This window comes from Puntigrus tetrazona, unplaced genomic scaffold, assembly GCF_018831695.1.
Source record: "Puntigrus tetrazona isolate hp1 unplaced genomic scaffold, ASM1883169v1 S000000002, whole genome shotgun sequence".
Classification (NCBI taxonomy): Eukaryota; Metazoa; Chordata; class Actinopteri; order Cypriniformes; family Cyprinidae; genus Puntigrus; species Puntigrus tetrazona.
This window is the reverse complement of record NW_025047682.1, coordinates 1,202,561-1,228,878: the sequence shown is the minus strand read 5'-3', so window position 1 is coordinate 1,228,878 and position 26,318 is coordinate 1,202,561. Positions and strand designations below refer to the sequence as shown.

The 26,318-nt window shown below is 38.5% G+C and overlaps 4 protein-coding genes across 6 annotated transcripts; 1 reads left to right on the top strand and 3 right to left on the bottom strand.

Moving 5' to 3' along the window:
* The first annotated feature begins 78 nt into the window (after positions 1–78).
* cry5 (cryptochrome circadian regulator 5) lies at positions 79–4,857 on the top strand. Of its 2 annotated transcripts, XM_043229336.1 has the most exons (11): positions 79–171; positions 895–1,162; positions 1,275–1,469; positions 1,536–1,654; positions 1,725–1,879; positions 2,506–2,646; positions 2,727–2,894; positions 2,973–3,113; positions 3,198–3,349; positions 3,423–3,643; positions 3,741–4,857. In XM_043229336.1, exons 2-11 carry the CDS (start codon positions 948–950, stop codon positions 3,797–3,799), a joined length of 1,566 nt encoding a protein of 521 aa, XP_043085271.1. In that variant the 5' UTR covers positions 79–171; positions 895–947; the 3' UTR covers positions 3,800–4,857. The 2 variants fall into 2 exon arrangements, with proteins under 2 accessions (XP_043085271.1, XP_043085270.1); XM_043229335.1 differs by having other exon boundaries at positions 1,275–1,654.
* Positions 4,734–14,192, bottom strand: foxred1 (FAD-dependent oxidoreductase domain containing 1). The gene is made up of 11 exons (XM_043229337.1): positions 14,004–14,192; positions 9,661–9,881; positions 7,661–7,771; positions 7,311–7,429; positions 7,066–7,160; positions 6,886–6,987; positions 6,654–6,730; positions 6,402–6,562; positions 5,760–5,889; positions 5,566–5,670; positions 4,734–5,388 (listed from the first exon to the last, which is right to left on the bottom strand). Exons 1-11 carry the CDS (start codon positions 14,107–14,109, stop codon positions 5,134–5,136), a joined length of 1,482 nt encoding a protein of 493 aa, XP_043085272.1. The 5' UTR covers positions 14,110–14,192; the 3' UTR covers positions 4,734–5,133.
* Positions 14,193–14,577: 385 nt separating this feature from the next.
* Positions 14,578–20,705, bottom strand: stt3a (STT3 oligosaccharyltransferase complex catalytic subunit A). The gene is made up of 18 exons (XM_043229352.1): positions 20,607–20,705; positions 19,842–19,964; positions 19,697–19,757; positions 19,490–19,611; positions 19,136–19,281; positions 18,953–19,043; positions 18,364–18,470; positions 18,076–18,240; positions 17,808–17,988; positions 17,460–17,615; positions 16,814–16,905; positions 16,564–16,719; positions 16,292–16,480; positions 16,090–16,206; positions 15,902–16,004; positions 15,579–15,767; positions 15,003–15,118; positions 14,578–14,912 (listed from the first exon to the last, which is right to left on the bottom strand). The coding sequence occupies exons 2-18, from the start codon at positions 19,927–19,929 to the stop codon at positions 14,874–14,876; spliced, it is 2,118 nt and encodes a 705-aa protein (XP_043085287.1). The 5' UTR covers positions 19,930–19,964; positions 20,607–20,705; the 3' UTR covers positions 14,578–14,873.
* An 845-nt stretch (positions 20,706–21,550) lies between these two features.
* Positions 21,551–26,279, bottom strand: ei24 (EI24 autophagy associated transmembrane protein). 2 transcript variants are annotated; one of them, XM_043229361.1, is made up of 11 exons: positions 26,154–26,279; positions 25,468–25,598; positions 25,018–25,163; positions 24,857–24,917; positions 24,712–24,778; positions 24,502–24,626; positions 23,984–24,103; positions 23,770–23,881; positions 23,567–23,678; positions 23,101–23,175; positions 21,551–23,013 (listed from the first exon to the last, which is right to left on the bottom strand). In XM_043229361.1, exons 2-11 carry the CDS (start codon positions 25,507–25,509, stop codon positions 22,851–22,853), a joined length of 1,023 nt encoding a protein of 340 aa, XP_043085296.1. In that variant the 5' UTR covers positions 25,510–25,598; positions 26,154–26,279; the 3' UTR covers positions 21,551–22,850. The 2 variants fall into 2 exon arrangements, with proteins under 2 accessions (XP_043085296.1, XP_043085298.1); XM_043229363.1 differs by having other exon boundaries at positions 26,190–26,254.
* Between the last annotated feature and the right edge of the window lie 39 nt (positions 26,280–26,318).

Sequence of the window (26,318 nt, the reverse complement as noted above, 5' to 3'; positions counted from 1 at the left end):
AAAAAACTGCGCATGTCTCGGCGGCCGCATCCTGATTGGCTAGTCTGTAGCATGTAAACAGTCGCTGATTGGCTGAGCTTGTAAGACACGTGCTGCTGAATGGCTCATCTTTTGTAACGCTGGGGAAATTGTTACAAAACACAAGACCGAACACACTTAATCAGAAAACCCGTAAGTACTGATCATTATTTCATTGATTAAAATACCCATAAAGTATTTATATTATATTGCACTAGTATCTCAGAATGTGTGTATTTGATTGCAGAGATTTTAGCTGCAACCAGAGGTACGAATATTCGTATAAACTCTTCGTATTGGCAAAGCTTTGCATCCGAATGATTGTATAATAATAATAATAATAATAATAATAATAATAATAATAATAATCATCATCATCATCATAATTTACCAACAATATGAGGCACATTAGACTCAAGTTTATTTAAATGTATTGCTACACTTTTAAAACTACATTTATTATTTCTAGTAACTTGTTGCAGTTCCGAATATTCAGTTTCTAGATTATAATGAATCCCAACTCTATTAATGCAGCTGAAATAGCATTTTAAGTGAATTATATTTCAGAATAAATTGAAAAACAAGTGTGATGATTTTGACGTGAAAATTATAGATACCAATTTGAGAAATGACGGATAATAATTTGATATTTAAGTTTGATATTTATTTGAATCAAATAATGACTTTTTATACAAAGTTAAGTTTAAACTGTCAAAAACTATTTTTAAAAAATGCAACAAAAAGAAAGACATTTGTAACAAAACATAAAGCAGAAAGTAAATTATTGATATTAATTTGAAAATGGATTCTAAATCAGGTTAGGCACAATCATGCCAAACCTCTGCCAGCAAAAACTATTTATACTCATTTTTCCAGTGCCATTTTTTCCTGTCCAACCGTACGGAGGTCTGCTTATACCGAAAAGGACAATGAGCCATAACTCCATTCACTGGTTCCGCAAGGGTCTGCGTTTGCATGATAATCCTGCTCTGATCGCTGCCCTGAAAGACTGTAGACACATCTACCCCCTCTTCCTGCTGGACCCTTGGTTCTCCAACAACACCTGCATAGGCATTAATCGATGGAGATTTCTGATAGAAGCTCTCAGAGACCTGGACTCCAGTCTGAAGAAACTCAACTCCAGGTATAGATGGAAACTGAAGATGATGCAGAGATTTGATCTGAGGGTACTAAGAGTCAAATTTAGTTCTTAATGCAACATGTTTTATGTAATATTTTGTTTCTTGTACCTCTAGGCTGTTTGTTGTCAGCGGACCGCCCACAGAGGTCCTTCCAAAGCTGTTTGAGAAATGGAAGATCACTCGGTTGACTTTCGAGGTCGATACAGAGCCGTACAGTCAGAGCAGAGACAAGGAGGTCATGAAGTTGGCCAAGGAACATGGTGTGGAAGTTATTCCGAAGATTTCTCACACTCTCCACAACATTCACAGGTCATTTGAAAATCATGTTTTCATAAATATATACACAAAGAAATACTCACCTGCATTTTCAAACAGGATTATCGAAGAGAACAACGGCAAGCCTCCCATGACGTACGTTCACTTCCAGAGTGTGCTGAAGGACATCGGTCCTCCTAAAAAACCTATTCCTGCTCCAACCAAAGAGGACATGAAAGGTATCCAGGCATCTTTTTGGACAACATGCTAGATGAGATGAGATTATAATGTTTTCTGTTTCTTTGGAAGGTGTGTCCACTCCACTTTCTGAGGATCATGAAGAGGAGTTCGGGATTCCAGTTCTTGAAGATCTTGGACTGGATACGTCATCTTTAGGACCAGATCTGTTTCCAGGTGGTGAACAGGAAGCTCTGCACAGACTGGATGAGCACATGCAGAGAACGGTACATGCCCCAATATATATCATTTTCTAAAAAAAAAATTTATTAGTGCTGATCTGATCTAGAATAAAAGTTTTGGTGAACATTTTATGTGTCTGTACAGTGTATATTTATTATGTATATATATAAATACACCCATATTAAGAAGCATATTGAATATATTTATACATAATATAAATACAATTTTACATGTAAATATATACATGTAAAAACAAAAAATGTGTTCTAAATATATACAGTGTTTGTCTATATATTCATAAACAAAAATATTATTACTTATAACTTATTTTGGATGTGATTAATTTCTGCCTAGCACTAATTATTATATGAATGTATTACTGTTATATATTTACATATTAATAAATGTTCTCACTCTAAATATATCTTAGTATAATGCTGTTTCAGTTTTTAATTAATTTAAAGATTCAATTATTTGATCATTTTAATTGAGGTGGCCACAATACATCATAAAATGCATACTATGGGTGCAAATAAAAATATATGCTAATACATGCTGTATGCATTTTCCACCATTTTTACATCAATAAATTGAATGCCTAAATTTAACTAGTTTAAATCAAAAACATTATTCTTTATCTGAAAATATTTCATTTTTTTTCTTTTTGCAGGCATGGGTGTGCAGGTTTGAGAAACCACAGACGTCCCCCAACTCCATTATCCCCAGCACCACCGTCCTGAGCCCCTACGTCCGATTCGGCTGCTTGTCTGCACGCACCTTCTGGTGGAGGCTCACAGACGTGTATCGAGGGGTACTCATCACTTGAGCCACGAGCAGTTTGCTAACAGTGCAAGATCCTGGTGTGGCTGACAGCTGTGTGATCTTTTGCAGAAGAAGCACTCTGATCCCCCGGTCTCCCTGCATGGCCAGCTGCTGTGGAGAGAGTTCTTCTACACCGCTGCTGTCGGGATCCCAAACTTCAACAGAATGGAGGGCAACCCTCGCTGTGTGCAAGTGGACTGGGACAACAATCCCCAGCACCTGGCTGCATGGAGAGAGGTAAAGTACATTTGTTTGTGTGTTTTTTAAATATATTAAAATGAGAATAATAGAGAATACGTACATGTGTGAATTCAGGCTCGGACCGGATTTCCGTTCATCGATGCCATCATGACACAATTACGTCAGGAGGGCTGGATCCATCATCTGGCTCGGCATGCAGTCGCCTGTTTTCTGACCCGAGGAGATCTGTGGATAAGCTGGGAGGAGGGCCAAAAGGTTTGCCCACTTACATGCTACACTACAGACAGTTTCGAGATATAATTACTGACCTGCTGCGTTTCTGCTCACGATCATCTGAAGGTGTTTGAGGAGCTGCTGCTTGATGCTGATTGGTCGCTAAATGCAGGAAACTGGCAGTGGCTCTCAGCCAGCACGTTCTTCCATCAGTACTTCAGAGTGTACTCTCCTATTGCCTTTGGAAAGAAAACCGACAAATATGGAGATTACATTAAGTTAGTTTTTTTTTTAATATTCTGTTCAGCATCTGTGATAGAAGGACTTACAAAATGCTTACTTGTCTTTCAGGAAATACCTTCCAGTGCTGAAAAAATTCCCTGCCGAGTACATATATGAGCCCTGGAAAGCTCCTCGGAGCATTCAGGAGAGAGCAGGGTGCATTGTGGGAAGAGATTACCCTTGTCCTATTGTGGAGCATGATGTTGTCCATAAAAAGAATATTCAGAGAATGAAAGCAGCATATGCAAAGCGCTCTCCAGAGGACAAAGGTGAAAAACACATCACCAAAGGTAACTATTTAGACCTTAAAAATATTACTTATATATGCAGAAAAATATATATTCTTATGAAGTTCTTGACGGGCCATTGATTGTTTTCCCTGTCCAGGTGTAAAACGCAAAGCAACATCTACAATGAATATGTTAGAGAAGAAGGCAAAGGCATAGTTTTTCTCTCTCAAACTGTTTTTCTACTGTGTTTGTCTATGGGTCAGTTTTGGTTTTTCACATTTCTTTACACCATTGATAAATGTGTTTATAATACAGTACATTTTTGTATTCATTTTTAGCTGGGATTTTTTAGCTATCATGGTTTTGCAGTAAAGTAACCTGTTCATTAGTTCAAAAGCTAAATAGAGAGCATTTTAAATTTCAACAGCATCTTGGATGTACAGTCAGGTCCATAAATATTGGGACATTGATACAATTATATCATTTTTGGTTCTATACACCACCACAATGGATTTGAAATGAAACGAACAAGATGTGCTTTAACTGCAGACTGTCAGCTTTAATTTGAGGGTATTTACATCCAAATTAAGTGAACGGTGTAGGAATTACAACAGTTTGCATATGTGCCTCCCACTTGTTAAGGGACCAAAAGTAATGGGACAATTGGTTTCTCAGCTATTCCATGGCCAGGTGTGTTATTCCCTCATTATCCCAATTACAATAAGCAGATAAAAGGTCCAGAGTTCATTTCAAGTGTGCTTTTCTACACTGTTCACCTGATTTGGATGTAAATACCCTCAAATTAAAGCTGACAGTCTGCAGTTAAAGCCTATCTTGTTTGTTTAATTTCAAATCCATTGTGGTGGTGCATAGAGCCAAAAATGCTAAAATTGTGTCGATGTCCTAATATTTATGGACCTGACTGTACGAAAATGTGCAGTTTTCTATTTAACTTATAATAGAGACATTGTGTGTCTGTCTGTAAATGAATGTGTTTGTGAAAGTTTTTACAGATACAGAAATTAACTTAAAAAAAAATACAGAATTAAAATAAAACACTACATTTCTGTCTTTCACAATATGCATGTGTATTCATATCCATATTAAGACATTTAAAGGTGTACACCTTTATAAAATTCAGTCCATCGTGTCTGATTTAGAAACAAACTTTTAAAGTTTATGTTTATTTTTGGTATTCATTTCTGAAACAGTATGAATGTGACGATCTAGAAAAACACTTAAAAATAATAATAATAATAATAAAAAATAGTATATATACTGTATATCATGATCCGTTTGATAAGCATACTTAAATATATGCAATTACAAATAAACAAAACATCTGAATTTCCTGATCTGTACCATAATTTCCTGATCTTGCACAGTATGTTTTGTTGAATCCAGCAGCACTGATCACTTTTGTCTTTCATGTCTTAATAATCTGAGCACGTTTTGTTTCCAAACTGAACTCTGTGTCCAGTCTGAACTACGATGTCAAGTGCATCCGTTCGAGGACGCATACATCATTTCCCTGTATGTTTTTGTGCTCCTCACACAATGTTACTCTCCATTATGGGCTCCTGCAGGAGGATCCGTTTGAGGTCAAAAGCTCGGAGGTCGATGGTCTTATAGCTTCCGTCCAGAATAAGCTCAGCCACGGCGAGTCCGACAGCAGGAGACTGCTGCAGGCCGTGACCGCTGAAGCCTGTGGCAAAGTACATGTTGTTCACAAGAGGGTGCAGTCCAACAATGCCGTTCTGATCGAAAGTGTTGTAGTCGTAAAAGCCAGCCCACGCACTCGAAACCTGACGGAGACAAGAGCAATGTGGTTTATTTGGAGAAAACAGAGTGGTAGAATATCTAGTAGACAAAAAACCCATATAATACACTGCCATCAGAAACTAGTCCCAGGTCTTAACTCAAGAAGCCTCCTCTTTACACAGTGGCTAACTTGAAGAACAATTCTACATTATAAAAATCACCTTCAGTTGCTCGAATGCAGGAACACGGTGGGCCAGACGATGCCAGACCTTCTCTTGAAAGAACTCGTGGTCCACATCAAGGTTACTGATATCTGGTTCTTCTGTCTGCACAGGGTAGAAATAATAAAGAAAAAAAGTATAAATTCATGCAGATAATAAAGCTAATATGAGAGCAAGTCAAGATGTGTCCATGCCTCTTCTGGCGACATTCCTGTGATGTAATTTCCTCCCAGTCCCTCTCGTCTACAGTAAACCCCTGTGTAGTCAATCAGAAATGGAGTGTCCAGCCCTGGTCCATCTGGACAATGAACCACATAAACAAACCTGGAGGTGATAGGGATGATGAAGATAATGAGAAATTTGACATTAAATACTAATCATACTTAAATTATTTAATCACAATATGAAGAGTTTATTTGCAAAAACATTATATTATATATTGTATTATATAATATAATGTAACATTATATTATATTACATATATTTTTTAAATAATAATAATTAGACTAGATCATCTTGATATATATATATATATATATATATATATATATATATATATATATATATATATATATTAGTTATTTTAGAATAGTTGAATTCAATAAATGGTTAATATTTATTGAATTCTAATGCTAATTATTGTAAAAATCTACTATTATAAAAATCAATATCATAACATTTCATTAAACCATAAGGTAATAATATAATATAATATTCATTGTTTTAGGATATGTGGCACTGTTTATTTTTCTAAGTAGATAAGAAATTATTTCAAATTACAGTATCTAAAATTTACTACACAAAGTCACAAAATATGAAAGATCATGAGTGTTAACCTCTTTCTAGGCTCCACAGGTAGCGCAGCATTAAACACGGACTCTTTTGGGTCTAATCCGATGCCTAGCATGGAGGCGATCTTTCCTGAGTTTGCACCTGCTGCATTTATCACAATGGTACACTCCACGGGCTGATACTCCAGACTGTTGGGCATCTGCACCTATTAATCAAGACAATGAAAACTAATTTCAAAGCAGTGTGCTGTACAGCCGGCGTGTTCTGAGACATTTTAAGAACGCATATGAACTTACATTAACATATTTTATCCTTTTGATATTAACAACATCTCCATCTGGGGTTATGGCCAAATCTGCAGCGCATTTAAATGCTGAAAAAAAATTCAAGAGAATCAACTTGAGTTACGTTTTAAAAGTAAGAATGCAATATTAACAAAAAAAAGCTAGTTTAAAGATGTACCAAATGTAGGACAACAAGCGTTAATTTGTTGATAATTCAGTAACTTTAACAAATTGTAGTTCTGACCTGTGACCTCTCCAAAGCACTCATAGACACCCATAGACACGGCTTTACGTCTGAAAGCGTTCAGAAGAGACCAGGGGTCAAACCAGCCCTCGTTCTCCAGTCCTTAGTGAAGAATAAATGTCACTCAGTAATGAAGTTCGGATGTGACATGTATCAAAGATCGTGAAAATGGGCACAAACCAAGAGAAGCCAGAGCGACCCCCTCTGTGTTCATCCAGGGGAATCGCTCCTTCAGCTGGGACGGTGAGAGGAGGGCGACCTTTGCACCCAAGCATCTACAAAAAAAAAAAAAAAAAGTTTTATTAATCTTTAACTCTGCATTGTGATGATGCTTATCAGCTACTATGAAAGGTTTAGTTAACACAAAGTCCTGATAATAAAACCGCCTAGTATAGCTAAAAGAAATATAAACTGTCTGGTATTACCTTTGAGTATTGTAGTTTTCCTCCATAATATGAGCTGATTTTTCACTGGCGAGGAAGAGATATCCGGAATGATTAAACTGCAGATCAACGGGGTCTTCGTTTATAACACCGAGATAATTCTGTTGCATTAAAACAGAATTACTAGTTTACAAACATTTATTCTTAAACTCTATACCCACCTAAATGATCCTGGGGAAAAACATTTAGAAAGATTTACAACTAAATATTTAAAGTCTATAGAAATGAGCTGATATTTAGACTTCACATCACAATTTATGTATGTTATAGTGCATTTGTATCGCGGACAATATTTCAGAAAGCTTTTAATATTGCAATATAGAAGATTTTACATTAATGTTCTTCATGAAATGAGCAGAAAACAGTGACAGCTGGATGTTTTCTTTCAAAGAGAACTGCTGCCGAATTCCACCACATGACAGCACAGTCGACGCCTGGGAATACTGCAGAAAGAGGTACATAAAATATATTAGCATTACATTCTTACAAAATGTAAAAAATGATAAATAAACAGTTCATATATAATTTAACTTCATTATATTATTATATATTGGGGCAATACTTGATGTTATGATTTTAATATCTTAACCATTAAACGGATAGTTCACTAAAAAACAAGATCATTTACTCTGTTTTAAGTCTTCTAAAACTTTATCTTTTGTTGAACATGAAAGAAGAAGAAGTCTTGTTTGTTTTAAAGGGGTCATATGATGTTGCTAAAAAGAACATTGTGTGTGTATTTGGTGTAATGCAATGTATTTATGTGATTTATCTTTAAAAAAAAATTCAGATACTGTATATTATTGTTTCTCACCTAAGCTCCACCTACCGAACGGATCAATTTGTACAAAGCTCATAGTTTTAAAAGGTGAGGGGGTGCTCTGATTGGCCAGGTATCCAGTGCGTTGTGATTGTGTTGTGTTGAAGTGTTTGGTGGAAATGTTACGCCCCTTTATCATAACATGATGTGTACCAGCACTATGACAAAACAAAAAAACACATTACAAAAGGAGGCATTTGTTGCATCCAGTAGGGACATAATAACTAATTATTATGACTTAGTACTGTCTTTTTACGAATCACGTTGCATCATGCCTCGTAAACATGACACCATGTCTGCATTTCTGTCCAGAGAAATGATAAGCGACAACAGCACTAACATTCACTGCTCAAAACTTGCATTTGAATAGTAAGTACATTATTTTAATAAAAAACGTAACTTAACGTGAAAGATTATAAGTCAGAAATGCCGGACAGCTAGAATTGCCCCATAGTCTCTGTGCACAGCTAGCACAGCCTGCTCCCAGGTTCAGCATTAACTCCATAAAACTCTAATATTTGTATTGAACTGTTCTGGAACTGTGCTGTAAATACAACTTAACCACTGATTTCTAGTTGTGTCTTCTTTTGGAAGCACAAAAAAAGCATTTTCACTTTCACAATGACACATCCAGCACTACAGCTAAAATAATAGCTCCGCCTTCTTTCTTTGTGTAAGCATTTGGGCAGTGTTATGAAAACACGCCCCCAACTTGTGATATCACAAAGTGGGGGCATGTTTAAATGAGCCGTTCTGTAAGTCATAACATTTAGAAAGAATATCTCTTTGGTTTTAAGACATTAGTTTATAAATCTTCTTTATGCACCAAGAGCTTATAGCAACTGAAACTGTAACAACTGAAATTGGCATCATATGACCCCTTTAAAAAAAAAATAAATAAATAAGAAAAGTGTAGAAGTAAGAAAAGTTTTTTGTTGAGCAAATGGGATAGTTTACAAGCAAACATGATTGTTCTCTCATCGGAGAACAGTCGGGTAGACTGTCAGTTAAATTTCATCTGAATTAAACCTTTCCATTGAAAATCTAATTTAGTTTCATCATTTAAAAAAAATTATGATACTGACAAAATGGGTACAATCAATTTTTTTATATATATATTTAAATGAATTATTTCTTTGCATTTTCTGAACAGAGGATTGTGTTACCATAATGGTGATATCATTATTATACTAGGATCATTTTGTTTATTCACTCAAACTTTCAAATTGAATTGAATTTATTCAGACAGCCGCTTGTAATTTAATTTTACTAAATGTAATTGTTTCCCAGAGACATTGATATGATCTCTGGCGGGAGCAGAACAACATAAGAAGTTTTTCTTTTTGTGAGTGGCCTTAAAAAACAGGCTCAATACATGATTATTAGCATTACACAGTATATAGCAAACACTGTGTCTCAAAACTTATTGAGCCCCTACCTAGACATCTCCTTTGTAGCATCGTGTTCACTAGTTTTTAAGACATACTCCCAAGTGCCCTTGAATTAACTTACAGTAGAGTCTTTCTCCACCACCAGCACCCTCAGACCATCCCTTGATCGCGCCTTCATCTTTAGCCAGTATGCGATGGACCATCCTACAACTCCCCCTCCTACAATCACCACATCAGCCCTCTCTGGAGGCAGGCCTGGGGTCAACTCAATCGGGCTCCAGTCATTGCCGGGCAACGCTTTGGACGCTTTGTCCCAAAACGCCTTGAGCTGAGCGTCCAGATCTGCAATGAGTTACAGATGACATATGAAAGTATATATTTTATCAGCAGAAGTTTTATCATTAATTGCATTTTCTTGAAACCATATTTTGTTTGTAATTTTGTTAATGTAATGCAGGTTTGTGGTAAATTTCTAATTTATACATACAAATATTAAAAGAAAAAAAACATTTTTTTATTTGGTTATTGTAGTTTATCCCCCAAAAGAAAAACAGAAACAGACTATGATTATTCAGGGAGCAAATGTAATAAAAAAAGAATACAAACTGTTATTTATTATAACTATAAATACTTTTGAACTGAAATGAATTACTGAAATACTGTTAAATCTAGCCCCTCCTAGAATCGCCACCTTAACATGGTGTAGGGGTTTGAGTGCCTGAATGACCCTAGGAGCTAGGTTGTCTGGGACTATATGTCCCTGGTAGGGTCTGCCAAGGAAAACAGGTCCTAGGTGACAAGCGGGAGGAGGCCCCGGGGAAGACCTAGGACACGCTGGAGGGACAATGTCTCTCGGCTGGCCTGGGAGCACCTCGGTGTTCCCCCGGAAGAGCTAGGAGGAAGTGTCTGGAGAGAGGGAAGTCTGGGCGTCCCAGTTTAGACTGTTAGCCTGAGTGGATTGCGGCGGTAAACTTTACTGGCCAATGATCCTTCAGCATTCAAACTATGGGCAGAGCCACCTTCTATCTAGGACAGTGCTCAGTGTCATTACCTCAGAATCTTTATAATGATTTTATAATGGTTCAAGACTCTGAGGGTTACAACACAGCATTATGCGTAGTGTCTCATTCCCTCGTGTGAAGACCAGCCTGCTGCCAGACAAATATCCTGAATCGACATACATTTTGCCCAGTGGGTGTGTCGATGAGGTGTAAACGCCTGGAGCGTGATGACATGCGCTTCAAAAATTGCGTGTAAAGCACTTAAGGTGCATACCCCATCTAGGTTTGTAGTCTGAATATACAGTCATCCCTACCAAACTCCATACACACAGTATTCCTAGACAGTGCATGTAAATGTCCCACTCTTTTACCATATTCCAAAGCAAGCAAGAGCGCAATTTTGCACAAGACCACCTTTAACTCTGCTGAAAGGGTGGCTCAGAAAGTGCACTTAGCACCAAAGACAGATACCAAACCATATTTGGTACCATATTTGGGTGAAAGGGGCATAACCTCCACATGCCTCTTAAAAAGCTTGCTACCGACAAGCTGAAAAGCTGAAACAGCGGCCACATACACTTTTAGGGTAGATGACGTGATTCCAGCCTCCAAATAGTCTTGCAGAAAACACCAAATAACAGACACATTACAGCTGGTTGGGCCCTCATTCTTTGTCATGCACCTTGAAACAAATACTTTCCGTTTTAGACTGTACAAATGCCTGGTAGATGGAAATCTGGCTTCTGCAATCATATTCAAATGTTGCTGAGATATATTTAGCGTCTGTCCTCTGCGCTGACCTGCCAAACGAGATCTTTGTAACAGGATTGACCACAGGGGGAGCTGTCAGAAGCTCTACCAACTTCGGGAACCACGGCTGGTTTGTCATCAAGAAGAACAACCGACAATGCGTGTTCTCCTCTGAGTAAAACAAATCAATCTTTGCCTTCCTGAACAGGCTCCAAATCATCTGAATGGTTTGAGGGTGCAGCCTCCACTCCCTGTGGACTGGACCAGCCCTGGACAGCATGTCAGTGCCTCAGTTCTGACTGCTGGGAATATTAACTGCTCAAATCAAAGGAGGTTTTTATCCGCCCAAAGGAGAAAGCACTCAGCCAGCTTTTGAAGTGAGTGCAAACAAATGATTGATATAGGATACCACAGTTGTGATTTCCGTTCAAATCAGGACTTGTTGATCCTTTACCAGCCTTTAGCTCTAGGTAATTTATGCGTTCATTCAAGTGTCATAAGCAGTTCTGCCATCGAAAAGGGTTCCCCAGCCAGTCAATGACACATCCAAAGGGACAATTTTTCTGCTAACTACTCTGCACATCGAGACTTGCTTGCTCATGTCCTCATGTTGGACCAGGGGGCAAGCGTCTGCATGCATTTGTGGGGTCATTAAGACTCACCACTGACCTTTTTTTCCATGTGTTGCTTGCCTCTCAGGATTTCAGCCAAAGTTGACACACTACAGCTGCTACTGCCATCCACCCTAACTGGCTTTGAAAACATTTCAGAATCACTACTCTGCCTGGTTTGAACGAGATGAGGGCACTGATCAAAGACTGTGTTCGTTCTCGGGAGAGACGTGCTCTCATCAATTGCAAAAGTCCAAATCCATTCCTAACAATGTGATAACCTGCATGGGGCGAAGCTTGCTCTTCTGCACATTAATTTTCCGTCCTAGATGCTTCAGATGGTCTAGAAGTTGACATCAGTGGTTTTCTAGTGTATTCCACGATAATAAGCCAGTCATCCAGATAATTTAGAATGAAAATTCCACTCTGCCTAAAAGGGGACAGAGCTGCATTGATACACTTTGCAAAGGTCCTTGGGGGCGAGGTCCAAGCCAAATGGGAGAATCTTGAATTGGTAAGCTTTGCCCTCTAATGCGATTCTTCGAAAGTGCCTGATACAAGGGGCTATTTGGATGTGAAAACCCAGGCTCTGGGTTACCCTAGTACCCAGGCTGAATGTGCGCGAGGATATGTTTCACTGCAATCTAGAATAGGGCAAAGACCTCCGCCTTTTTTGGGAACAAGGAAGTAGCGACTGTAAAGACCACACTCCATATTTTCCAGGGAAACTTCTTCTATTCCATGTTTTGCAAGGAGAGAACAAATTTCTTCTTGTAAAACTGGTTCATCGCTGTGCCGCACATCTGACATCATCACGTCACTGAAGAGGGGTGGTCTGCCAGCAAACTAAAGTGTATACCTATTCAAGACCATGTTCAGCACCCACTCTGACACTCCTGGAAGCATGCGCCACGGGTCCAAACAATGAGAGATGGATTGAAGTGCTCCATAATGCATCTGAGATTGCTCATCATCTGATGACGGGGAGCTGCCTGTCACCTGAGAAACATCGTAGATGTCTCCTGCCCCAGTTGGACCACCAACATGAGCCAGGGGAACATTCATTCTTAGAATGAGAAAACGCGTGGGGCTCGAGCCATGCAGAGTTGACATGCGTTCATCAGAGGGGCCGATTGCATGTGGCTGCCTCTGCCTTTTCTCCTGTGGCATCATGGCCACGGGTGGCGAAAGCAATGGATTTTGAGGTGCACAGTTTAGGATCACGGAGATCCTTGTGGAGAGGGCTTTGACTGTCCTTTGCTTGCACAAAGGACAGTCAGGACCATCCAGCACAGCCTCTGTGCGGGCCCGGCCGGTCACATGTTGGCCTTAACAACTGAAAAGGGTCAATATGTGACCACAAACGTTTGCCTTTTTTTCAATGCAGTAAATTACTTCCATCTCACTTGTGTGCTTTTTTATTTCTTGTTTGTCAGTGTGCAGACATTTACAAGCCTTTACTTTTTAATCTATGCACATCTTTTGGGCCATTTTTGAAGGCCTTGTGGGTTTCTAGTTATTGTTCTACCTCGTGAAGAAGATTCGGGGGGTAATGACGGCGTCCTATATAGAAGGTGGCTCCGCCCATAGTTCGAACGCTTGAGTGTCATTGGCCGGTAAAGTTTAGGAAGGAGGGGATAACCCCAAGCATAAACTACGCAGTTTCGAAAGACCGTACTTCATAAGGAATTTTCAAATCCTACTATAGTGAAAAGGCAACACTTATGAATATTAATTATACATCGCTTTACTGTGTTCGACCAGTAGAGCTCACCGATTTGCTGAAAATCAAGCGGGTGTTTCGCAGATACGCGAATGAACTAACAGCTACCGCGAGAAAGGCATGGTTCATGAATATTAATTAGATTACGCGCCTCGACGCTCCAAGGAAGTTTACAAAACAAAGCTAACATGGACAAATAGATATTAATGAGCTGACCTTTCTGTCATAGTAGTATTCGAAATGCGAGAAATGAAAGGCAAAGATGACTTTGATGACTTTACAGTTTACCCTGGTTGGTTCGACTCCCACATTAACATAAACGTACGGATACACGTATATTAAACGTATATATAAACGTATATTAAGTGAGTCGTCGTACCTTTAAAGAAGTCCTTTTCAGCTGCCCTGCTGCTGATTTTAAAGCTCCGACAGGGCACTTTCGGGGCTATGAAAGCAGGGACGGAGGTAAACAGCTTGCGCCACATTGCTATTAGTTATAGTTATGTGTGCAGAAGAAGCCACTCTTATCACCTTCCTCACTGACACGCCGCTCACTGTGAAGCATACGCTCGTTTGACACAGTGCGCATGCTCACAATGACGCTGCACTAGGACCAGCCCACAGCTGTAGTTACATTAGAGTCCTGCAGAGGGCATGCAAGCTTAAATGTACTAACTTCCACTTGCATTATGCGTATTGTCATTTTGCCCAGCCGTTACATAAACTGTACGCAGTTCAATATAAGATTAATTTCATTAATGAACGAAAAAACAGAATAATCTGAATATAAAAAAAACATGTAAATTCTGATCGTACACAAAATAATTTTTTTAATGTACAAAAACAACTCTGTGGCTTGTTTTTGGACTAACAAGTGATGATCATGGGTCTATATCGTAGTGGGTCTGATCTGGATATGATTTTAATAGTTAAAAAGAAAGACACAGATCAACTGAATCCCAGTCACTCCTTTATTCACCCATTGAAAGACAAATCAAACAGTTATCTGGCCAGTTGATTGCAGAAATGACTTTAACACCTTCTGCCCCCAGTAAACATCACATTTGACAATCAAATTTAAAAAACAAACCAAGAAAAAAAAAAAAAGGTACGAAAAGAAAATCTCTTTCAGCAATTACAACAAAAGTATAAAAATCTTCACGCTTTCTCCTCAGATCATGGTGTGGGGGCTGCAGACGTTCAGTGCTGTGTGTTCAGGACAGAGGGGGGGGTTTTGAGATTCTGGGTTTTACGTTCTTGAGAGGCCACGGTTGTCAAGGTCTTTGACCTGGAGGTAAAACAGGAGATCATCAGTGGAAGTTAAAATAGTTTAGAGGAACAATAAGAGTTAAAGATGCACAGGTGAGTTCAGATGTACCTTGTATATCCTGACGAGCCAGTGCTCTGTTGTATATGCTTCCTCCAGCACATCCAGCTCAAAGTCCTTGTTGCCGATCTCAGCGTTGCGAACTCTGTCGTAACCAGGAGGACGCTCTGGAAAGAAAAGTAAATGTAGCGTTTAATTCTAGACACAACATCTTTTTGTTTAAACCCTTAAACTCAACATAAAACCGTATTTGCAACTCAATTAACTTTCCATAAATGTCAGTTATAACAGTACCAAAATCACAAAAAAAAAAATAGCCAAAACTAAAATTAAAATCTAATATTTTCTGAAAATATCTATTTTTCATCATCTAATTAACTGAGTAATTTTATGTCTAAAATATTTTAGTATTATATTTTTATTATATAAATCACTCTTAATTAAACTAGATCAAATCCCTTAATTAGAATATGAAGAAGTAATATGTCTCTATTTAAAAAAAGAAACAGAAAATATATTCATAAGAAATGAAAGAAAAAAAAATTGTAAAACTACATTAACGGTACATACATCTAACTGATCAAGAAGGGTAAACATTTAAAGAAAGAAAGCACAGAAGATACTTACTGGCTTCGGTGTAGACCTGTCCGAAGCGATAGTAACACATCTTGTACATGAGGCAGTTGAGCAAGACGGGGGAGCCCTCGCGGTCTACACGGAACTCTCCGGTGGGTGTGTAGTAGTCGTGTTCCTTTATGTGCCTCCCTGTGTCTGTGCTGCCCCCGATACGGACCATCCACAGGAACTTATTAATATCTAAACAAACAAATCCATATGAATGTATTCATTCTTTACACGTTACTTAGGTTCCATCCGAACCATATACTAGCACTCAAACATTCAGAGCCACAAAGCTGTTTCCGGGGGTCAAAATGCATCTGAGCCCGTACCATCTGATGAATATCCCGTCAGTCCACCAAAGATCACCAGAACGTAACTAACATCAAGTTCTCGCATAATCTCATAGGCTTTCTCCTCAGTGGAGGCCATAGCCTGTGAAGAACAAGAGGAATTTTTAGTATTGTCCAAAGTTTAAAACTGTTAACAGCAAAACAACTATAGAAAACCACATCCTCACCTGACCCACTCTGGAGATGTGAGTGTTATTCCAAGTGTTGTTGTCAACCAGAATCGTTCGATTGGCCATTGCTGTTATCTGATACCCATAATCCCACCACGACATGACCTTAGCATCCTGTACACACAAAAGTAAGGTGAGACGAGCAAATACGCTTGAAATCAAAAGAAGCAGGAAGTTCATGAAGGTCAGCATCACTGACCTCTGGTGTGTTGTGTCTGAGCCAGTAATACGCCTCTCTGAAGTCATCGAAGATGATGCGGCTGCCGTCACCACCGCGGGCGGAGAGCACGATGGACGGAGAGGAGTACGCCTCACTGGTCACCCAGGTGGAGTGGAAGGTGTACGTGATGAGGAAGAACGCCATAACCAGAATCATCCCACTCGCCACCTACGGACCAATCAGAGCCCAGCATCACAGAGGGAACCAACGATGTAAGGACAGCCAAGAAACATCAAGAACATTGACCGTACCTCGTTTTTGATTGGGTAAGTAGAGTCCTGCTGCTTCTTGGACTTTTTGTCCTGTCGGCTGACATCCAGGTTCTTCATGTATGTGGTGAGGACCTGAGAAACACCGATGCCAGACAGGATGCACATGACGGGAGCCAGGACCAGCATGAGACGCACCTGAGCAGAACAGAGAAAACAAGAGTCAGAGATTCTTTTCTTACAAGAAATGCTAATAGATTGACTTCAAATATTGAGTGATATAAAGTTTTACCATCACAGCTGAGAAGTACATGCTGGTGACGCCATACATGATGATGAAAATTGTAGCATCGGAGAGGTTGTTGAAGCAGTAATAAAGACCAACTGGAGAAACAAGATATGGCAGATTTATTACACATGATGCACTGTAATTGTTGTATCATTTTTTATATACTTTTTTTTATCTTTTTAATTTAAAGTTTTAGTGATTGCGTTATGTACTTGTCATTTTTCTTTAAGCTTTTATTTTTATTTCCGTTTCAGTCAATTTATTACTTCAGTGTAGCATTCTTGTATCTCAGTTAGTACCCAAGTTGTTATTCCTAATTTTCATTTAGGTTTAACTGAAAATATATATATTTTTTGCTTTATTTCAGTTTTATGTTTTCATCATAAATCAAGCAACGTTTTATATATTTTCATTTTATAGTTTAAAATTTTACGTACATTTTAAACATAAAACTACTTAACTTAGTAATTCGATTTTTTTTTGCTATTAAGGCAAATGACAACACAAAAAATATATTTTAGGTTCCTTTCACCACTTCTAGACATTTAAACAACAAAGACGGCTCCCACTTCTGAGAACTCAAGAAAAGATCATTTTAGTTAATAATAACGAAAATGCTCTGATGGTTGAAAGACAAAAGGCGCTGTACCTGGAAACATGAAGACCAGAAGCTGGAGGTCAAAGTAGTAGGAGGACCAGGTGGTGGGCTGGTGCTCAGACACAGAGGCAATGATGGGGATGTTGTTTTTGGCATATGATGGATCCAGCAGAGAGTAAAAACGGCCAGTCCAAGGTGAGATTTTCCCTAACATTTGCAAATACAAGAAAAACTGTTTAGAAATATATATTTTTTTAAAAATCATATTTTAAACAAGAAATGAATGCTTAAAATTTTAAGAACAAAAATATATAATATTTGAAAAAATATTATATAAAATGCTATTTTTATTTAATTTTTTTTTCCTAAATTAATTGGAATGGGAGCATCTCCTCTCACCTGTCAGCATGAGAACTGCACCTACAGAGAGCAGGACGATACCGACCAGCGAAATGACGCTCTTGAACAACACTTCAAACTGCTGCGCGTTCAGTTTGCTCCGCAGGTAATCCACAAAGGCATGAATCTGACACAGCCCAAACACCCCAAATGCAGCCATGTGTTCAGAGGACTGGACAGGCTACAAGAAGAGAAAATGAAAAGAGGTCCATTCAGAAATGCGTGTTGTTATTTACTCATATTTGGGAACTGATGTTCAGCTACTTACCTGGAATCCAACAAAAGAGATCTGCATGGAGAGGATGGTGCCCAGGCAGTAGACTGTGCAGTACGCCACATAGATGCGATGAGAGAAACGGCCGGTGAGCATCAACACCAGCACGTGCAGGGGAATGAGGTTAATCAGAAACACGTAACCGCCCCAGGAGGACACCTGATGCCAACACACAAAGTTAATGTGTTAATGAAACCATGTATTTTACACTACGCTATTTTGTGCATTTAAATGACATAATTTATTGTTTTGCTGGGATAATGTGTCTCAAATGTGGCTCACCATGTAAAAATATGCAAGGGCGCACATGGACGACCAATAAATGGAGCCGGTCTTCACTGCTTTGATCCACATGTAGTACGTCAACAGCATGCAGAAAATGGCAATTCCTTTAAATCACACACAAAAAAAAACAATGAATAAAATTTTACATATTTTAAAAATACATAACACATATTTTAAAAAAACAACAACATAGAAGTAACTAGGCCTATATCATGAATAATTTTTTTTATCCACACTACCATTCAAAAAATTTGATTTAAAGTAAATGTAAATAAATACATATTTTTTAAATATTTTTTTATATCTTATTAACCATCAATGTGGAAAAGGTTTTTTTTTTAATAAAAGCTGAGAATTCTCACATAATTCTTTGCTCATTTGAAACTTTTCAGCAATTTTCAGTGTCCTCTCTGAATTAAAATTATTTTGTCAAAAGAAAGAAAAATTTTTTTTTGATCAGTAGGTGTATACCTTTTAAATCTGATATTTGACAAATTCTAAAACTTTTCCTAACGAGACCTTTTTAAATGCATCAAAACCTTTGCCATATCAATCATGAACACGCATCTTTGAGACAAGACTGTACCTTCATTATCATAAGAGCCTGCCACAGAACGGGAGATGTATCCAGGGACGACTGCAATCATGGCAGCGGCCAGAAGCCCCGCGCCCGCATCCTGCAACATGCATTGTCACTTCAGTTCTGAAAGATAACTAGACAAATAATGAGCGTGTGCGAGTGATGGATGAGTGCTGAGGTTCATCTCACCTTGAGCTCTTTGGTAAAGTGGTAGGTGACGATTGCAGTGAAGGACGAGAAGAGAGGAGCGAGGAACACACAAACATTGCGGATGTCAATGGTTATGTGGAAGAAATGTAGCACATGATATAGAGCCGCAGATGTGATCATTAACCCTGTAGCGGGAAAAAAAACAACAACAGATGGTTGCTATACTGTTTTGCCTGAAAGTAGTCTTTAAATATGGTTTGCATTTAGACCTCTGCCAGTTCTATCAACCATCAGATGATAATGTCAAACCTCTGTGCTTGGTTTCAGACCAAAAGTGGCAAAAAAAAAAAAAAAAAAAGCCACAATATTGTTATTAGTGTCATTAATATGTACCCGGGTAGATGGTGCCTCCTATAATCCTGCCAAGTGGATACCAAGCACGATCATCAAACCAGTTATGGAATTTGTAAAAGCCCTCTTCTGCCAAGAAGCGAGTGGTTCTGTAATTGAAATACCTGAAACAACAACAAACAAGAAACCCATTTAAACAGGCGTCTGGATGCTGGTGGACTGCAATAACGATGAGAAAGCTGCACTTACGGATCGAACTCATGGATGACGCTCTCGAATCGAAGCACAGAAAACAGTCTGGTGGAGAACGCTGGAGGAAAATGACAAGACAGACAGATTTAGAGGGCAGTTGACACGCAGGGAGTCTGACTTAAAGGGATGTTTATCCACTCACACAGGACGGCTGCCATAGACAGGATGAGCAGCTTCAGCAGGGTGTCCTGTTTCTCATAGGACAGACGCAGGAAGCCCAGCTTGGTCATCTTTACACACAAGAGGCAGGACTAACTCTTGATACCTGACAAAATGGACAACAACAGCATGTTACTGCAACTGGAATACAATTTAAACTATACACATGCTTTAGGGGAAAAAATTAAATGTTAGAGAAATGTAGGACAGGGCTTCTTTAACAACAAACTATGCATAAGAAGTAAGCAAATTTTGGCAGATTTAAACTTCTAAACATGATTGTGCAACCCTATAATTTATTTTGGATTTGTTTAAAAGGGGTTTTTCAAATCAATTAATCATCAAATCTGAATTGTAAAGGGTAAAAAAAGGTTAAGAAATGCATAAATCTGCATCTTATGTCATCTGTTGAAGAGTCAACTCTTTATAAAATCAGGAAGAGCCAGTTTGTGCACAATTCCTTTACAAAACAATACTCATTAATATCTCATTACAGATAAATCACTTCAGAAATTATAAACACGCACATAAATTATGTGTTCTTCTAAAAAACACTATTCGTGATAATAAACTATTTAAGTCTTGATTAGCTCCTTAGCTGCTAGCTAATATCACCCCTATCTCACACCTTCCTAGGCTTTTTCATTAAACGTAAATGTGTTATTCAACGCACCGGAGCAAATGTAATGACAGCGAATCCGTACAGTTGCATTAAATGAGATTAGAAATTATAAATGTGCAAAATTACCAGTCTTATTCATCGGCGGTTCACCCACTCCAGCCCTTCCACACTTTCACACACAACCCTCTCTGCGAATCAAGCCCCGCCCATCCACGTAGGTAGGGCGCTAATTGGCTCAGCGTCGTGACTCTGTGAGAACGGCCTTCGCTGATTGGTTTTCGAGATGTCATTCAAGCGTGTCAAGACTAGTTCCGCATGGCGCTCCAGATATGACGTGTCCTAAAGGGAGAAAGACAGTCAGCACTGTTGAGTCCATGCAGAAGTCGACTTTAAAACTTTAACTATTAAATATCACATCATTTATATATCATTTTAATTGTTAGATGATAATTATGAACGTGTAAGGGAATTTTTAAGTCAAGAAGGAAAATAATATTTTGGTGAAGGATTATATATTTATAAAGCAAAGTATTAATTTGGGAGAGTTGTCCGCTTTGTTTTCCACCAAAAAGTAGTTTGAGTCATTTAATGTATAATGGCTAATATATAATACTATAAAATGATTATACACATGATTTAAAAACAAACATGCATACACTGTAGGTCAAATAATTAAGAAATTTAAATACTGTAGATTTAAAAAAAAAAAAAAAAAGTTGTTTTTGAAAGTCGTCTCCTATGCTCACCAAGGCTGCCTTAATTTGATTGAAATTGAAATTCAATAAAAACAGTAATAGTGTAAAATATAATAAGTAATGGCAAAGCTATTACTCCAGTCTTCAATGTCACCTGCTCCTTCAGAAACCATTCAAATATGCTAATTTAGTTCTATATATATTACAATACATAATAATACTATTTAATATAGTCAATGAGTCGCAGTAAAATAACAACATTTTGTAAAAACGCATACTAACTAGTGTTTCCCAAAAACGTACCTTCAGTGAAACGTTGGTTGGTTTTGGATTTGCCAAATACATAAATGTAAACATAAAATAAGACCATTCTGATCAAATACTGTACACAGACCAAATTTATTGAAATAATGTAATACTTTTACAAAATGTCACTCACAAATTTCCATCTGCAGGTGTAACACTATTGACTCCTGACGATAATTACAACCCCTTTTTAAAATAACACACAACCCCCCCTACCGACGGATACAATGACATTATATGTGCTTCATTTTCAAATGTTTCTAAACACGTTCCAGGGACTGTACTCCAGGAACACACACCACAGTAGACATCCACTTGACATGCCAGCATTCACCGGAAACTGGATCCATGATCATTTAAAGAACAGTTTCACACGTGTCACAGAGTTTGGCAGTGTCACCTGACAGCAGCAGATTTATAAAGCTTGTGCATACTGTTGGAAATCATCCCCAAACCATTACAGATGACACTGGATCATGTTGACATGGTATTTCCAAAAATAAAAACAAATTTATAAAAGAGACAAATAAAAGCAGCTCCCTTTTGACTTTTACGTTGTTACTTCTAGAACTTCTAGAAAATCCTGCCATCATTTAATCGTTCCCAACATGAATTTCTTCTAAAGAACACAAAAGGATACATTTCTAAAAAATATCCACACTGCTGTTTTTCATAAAATATAAGGGTATAGGGACTTAACGTTCTGCAAAATCTCTACTTTTGTGTTCCACAGATGAAAGAAACCCTGAGGGCGAATAAATGACTTTCAGCCAATATATTTCTTTAAGACGATGTGCAGCCAATAAAACAATGAGTTTAAAAAGTCTAGCAGACAATTCGCAACATTTTAGGTCAAGAAACATCCCTTGCACGAAGAGCCATTTCAATTTGATTTCAGATTCCAGTGCAGAAAAACAAACCACTGGGGCCTTTTCCTACTCATCCATTCCTTAAGTCATGTCACAGAGCTTAGTGTTAACTGAGAAACAAACTGTCACATGTCTGGGCCTCAGAAGGCAGAAAAAGCCATTACGTAAAATTAAAAAGAAGGCCATGAATAGATAAAACGAGTTCAGATGGAAACTACGGATCCTAAGAGTGGAGGCAAGCCAGATCACAAAAAATGTGCACGCTGAGGTCTTTGTGCTGTCTCTACAAATCACCCAAATGGCACATAATGGGTACAAAAATAGTCCAACAAAAATCACACAGAGAATCATAACCTTGTGTATCGGAACAGGACGATCCTGTCCAAAACACCGGCCATTCACATTACTAATCCATCTCATCCATCCCTCAGAAGAACGCTTTTTTCTCCCAATCCACCTGACTCTTTCAAACCGAACCGAAGTGGGAATCCTGAAAGAGGTCACTGGGGGGGCATAGGTCGCTGGCGGGTCGGGGACACGTGAGGCGAAGGCAGCTTCTCTGTGGAGGTGGAGGTCGTGAGGGAGCTCTGAAGGTGCACCGTCTTGTGGAATAGTTTGTTACTGATGAGGACGACCAGGGAAAAGAGGCGGAGCTGGAAGTGACTGCAACATTGGAAAAAAACAGCAATATTATCAGCCGTAAAATCTCTTTTAAGATTTAACAAATAACAAAAAAAAAAAAACACTTACTAGAGTTTGACTGGGGTCTTTGCTTCATTAGCACTGATGATGAAAAGCGGGAAGAGAATAGAGAATAAACAGCCGCTGGAGGAAAGAGTACAAGATTAGAGCAGTCACACATAAATTAATCATCATAAACGCTGCTGAAATATGCCTAGGAAAACATAAGGAATGCATCAGCGTCAGATTAAAATAATTCAACCCTTATTGTCACTCCAAACCTGACTTTCTTTAGTGGAACACCAATTATGAATTAAGAAATTTTAATTCCCATTTTCAATATAAACTTTCCATTTATGGACAAAAAAGGACAAAATATCTTATGCATTCAGAGCAAGAAAGAACAGGTTTGAACTGAGAGCAAGTAGATGATGATGACAACTTTTGCTGTCGTTGTCACCAATTTTCATTCTATTTAGAACAATCAGACCAAAAGGTGGTAAGAGTTAATAAAAAAAAAAAACACAGATTCTACCTAATGATGTATGACGAGGGCAGCGCAGTCAGTAGTGCCATGGGCAAACCGAAGCCAAAGTAATACGGCCAGTTTCTCTCGATGTTTGACAGCCTTTGGTGCATTTCAATCCCTTCAGAAGAGACACAATGTCAATCAAGAAAAGTTAAAAAAAAAAAGAAAGATACTCTGACACTGACTGATGAGAGGAGTCACACTCTTACCATGATTAAACCAGCGATATTCAAAGCAGTAAAGTGAGTAGAGCAGAGACATGTGCAGGAGACTGACCAACTGGCCAATAGCATCAATGGGAAAGAGGCTCACAATCCATCCCTGAAAAGAAACAACAGACATGAACAAACAAACACTAGGCGTGTTTGAAAAGATGAGTTGAAGAAGCTGAGCGGAGATGTAAAGATTTCAGCAATCTGCTACCTGAATGAGGAAGAGGGCCTGGAGCAAAAGATTGAAGAGCATGTCTGCAATGATCTTGCTGACGCTGGGAAAAGGCTGAGCTTTACGTCCAGACACTTCAAACGCCAGATCAGCAATGTCCTGCCCAGCAAGACAGAACAAAACGTACAACTTTAGATTTAAAATATTACAAAACAGATATAGCTCATGACGCTCTTGAGCACCAAATCAACATTTAAGAAGGATCGTGCGACAGTGAAGACTGGAGTAAGGGCTGATAAAAAATAAGCTCTGACATCATAAGAATATATTATAATATGATATTCTAAAATAGATTAAAAATAGAAAACAATTATTTAATCCCTCAATAAATGTACGCATATGCTTTAACAATTTTTTTGATCAATTAAACGCAGTTTTGGTGAGCATAAGAGGCTTCTGAAATAAACAAGCTTTTTTGCTCCAATTAATTATATGCTGATTTCACGATAAAACCAGCAACAAGCCATTTGTAAGATCTGTACAACAAAAAGTCTCACCTGGAACCAAATGGCATTGACTATCTTGCTAAGCACAAAGAGAGGCAGAACCCAGAGAGCGCTGAATACAGATGTGAGGATGAACTCCAGCCAGGACCACACGTTACCATGCAGCGAAGGGTCACCTGGAACCAGATCAGCAGAACAAGCATAAATACAAAGACTTATCTGGACTATATGACATGAAAGTTCCTTAAAGGCACCACATACCTATGATCCTAGCAGTGAGGGACTGCAGCAATGGGATGAACACCCGATAAAACAGGAACAGGCTTAGCTGTGAGAGAAGACAAAGGAGATTTGTTATTATAATAGTTTAGCCAAAGAATAATTTAGAATAGGTTGAGAAACGTACCCAAAATACACCTCCATTCCAGGCACAGCACTGAAAAATTCGACTTGCTAGTTTTGGTTCACTGTAAAAAAAAATTTAAAAAAAAAGCAGCAAAGAAATATTTTATCATGGCTGGAAGTATTATAATAAACTGAATAAATGAATTCCGATGGCACGTATACCTGTCCTGTTTCCGTTCCTCGCTCTGAGCCCGTCTCATCGCCAGAGCACCGCTCGTTCTGCGCCTTCTCTGCTCCTCCCTCTTCTGCTGAATTCGGGCATCGAGCTTGGAGATAGTTCCAATGCCCAGGATGGAGTCCTTGATCCCCTAAAATGAAACCGGAAGATTGAGATTGAGGCCCATTTGTGTTAATGACGTTACAAATTGACTGTAGACAGATATTTATTCCTGTGATGCAAAGCTGAATTTTCAACATAGTGACTCCAGTCCTCAGTGTCACGTGATTCTTCGGAAATCATTCTAACATGCTGATACGCATTAAAAACATCAAAAGGCAAGCTTGTGTTTCCAGTTAGGACTCAACACCAAGAAAATGCAGGATATGTAGATGTGATTTCATGTCATAAGACCTTAAATCATAAGTTTTATTAGATTAAAATTAGGTCCTGACCGTCGCAACATTGCGGACAAACGCTCTGACACTGTCCGTCATCTCCACACCGGCTGCAGAGTCATCAACTGCAGGAGGGACAGCCAGGGGCCAGGCAAGATCTCATGACAGGAGGAGGACACGCCTGCAAACTGTCCAGAGAAAGACAACTCTTTAGAACTTTTCTATGCTTTAATTATTGCGTTAAGCCATTTGATACAGCAGCTTTCAAAACAACAACACTGAAAAACATTACTCATGAACTGGAATAAATTTAATAATGGGTCTTCAATTTTATTTAAGGGAACTTAAAAGCCCACAACTGAAATGACTTGACGTGCTTGTTGAATTCATGCCCTAATGGAACTCAATGTGACCATTGTTATATAATAACAATCATGTTTTTGCAAGTTATTTTGACCAGAACTAAAGCTTGGTGTATAAAATGAAACACTCTATATCTCAAAAAGAACGAATTTCATTATTTCGTCCCAAATAAGATTATCATCATCATTTCGATTATCAAAAAAAAAAAGTGTCACGAAGCAGTTTAATGAACCAGTTCTCTAGTAAACAACAAAAACAGCAGCATTAGCCAGTAGATCATTAGCTGAGCAGCTAACTACAGCAAAAGCAACTTTAACAGATATTACCGCGCACCTATAACCATAGAAAACATGTCAATATATCAATCCAGCACATCGTACCTCATGTGCCTATTTAGGCTAAAATCTTCTCTTCACCTGAAGCCTTGAAGTTTCACTCTCTTTTCTCAAGCTCTCAACAAAACAGCATCAGGCCAGCGCAGCTGCGCATGCTCGGTTCAGTCTGACACATGACGGGATTTGTAGTTTTTAGACAGGCTCATTGAC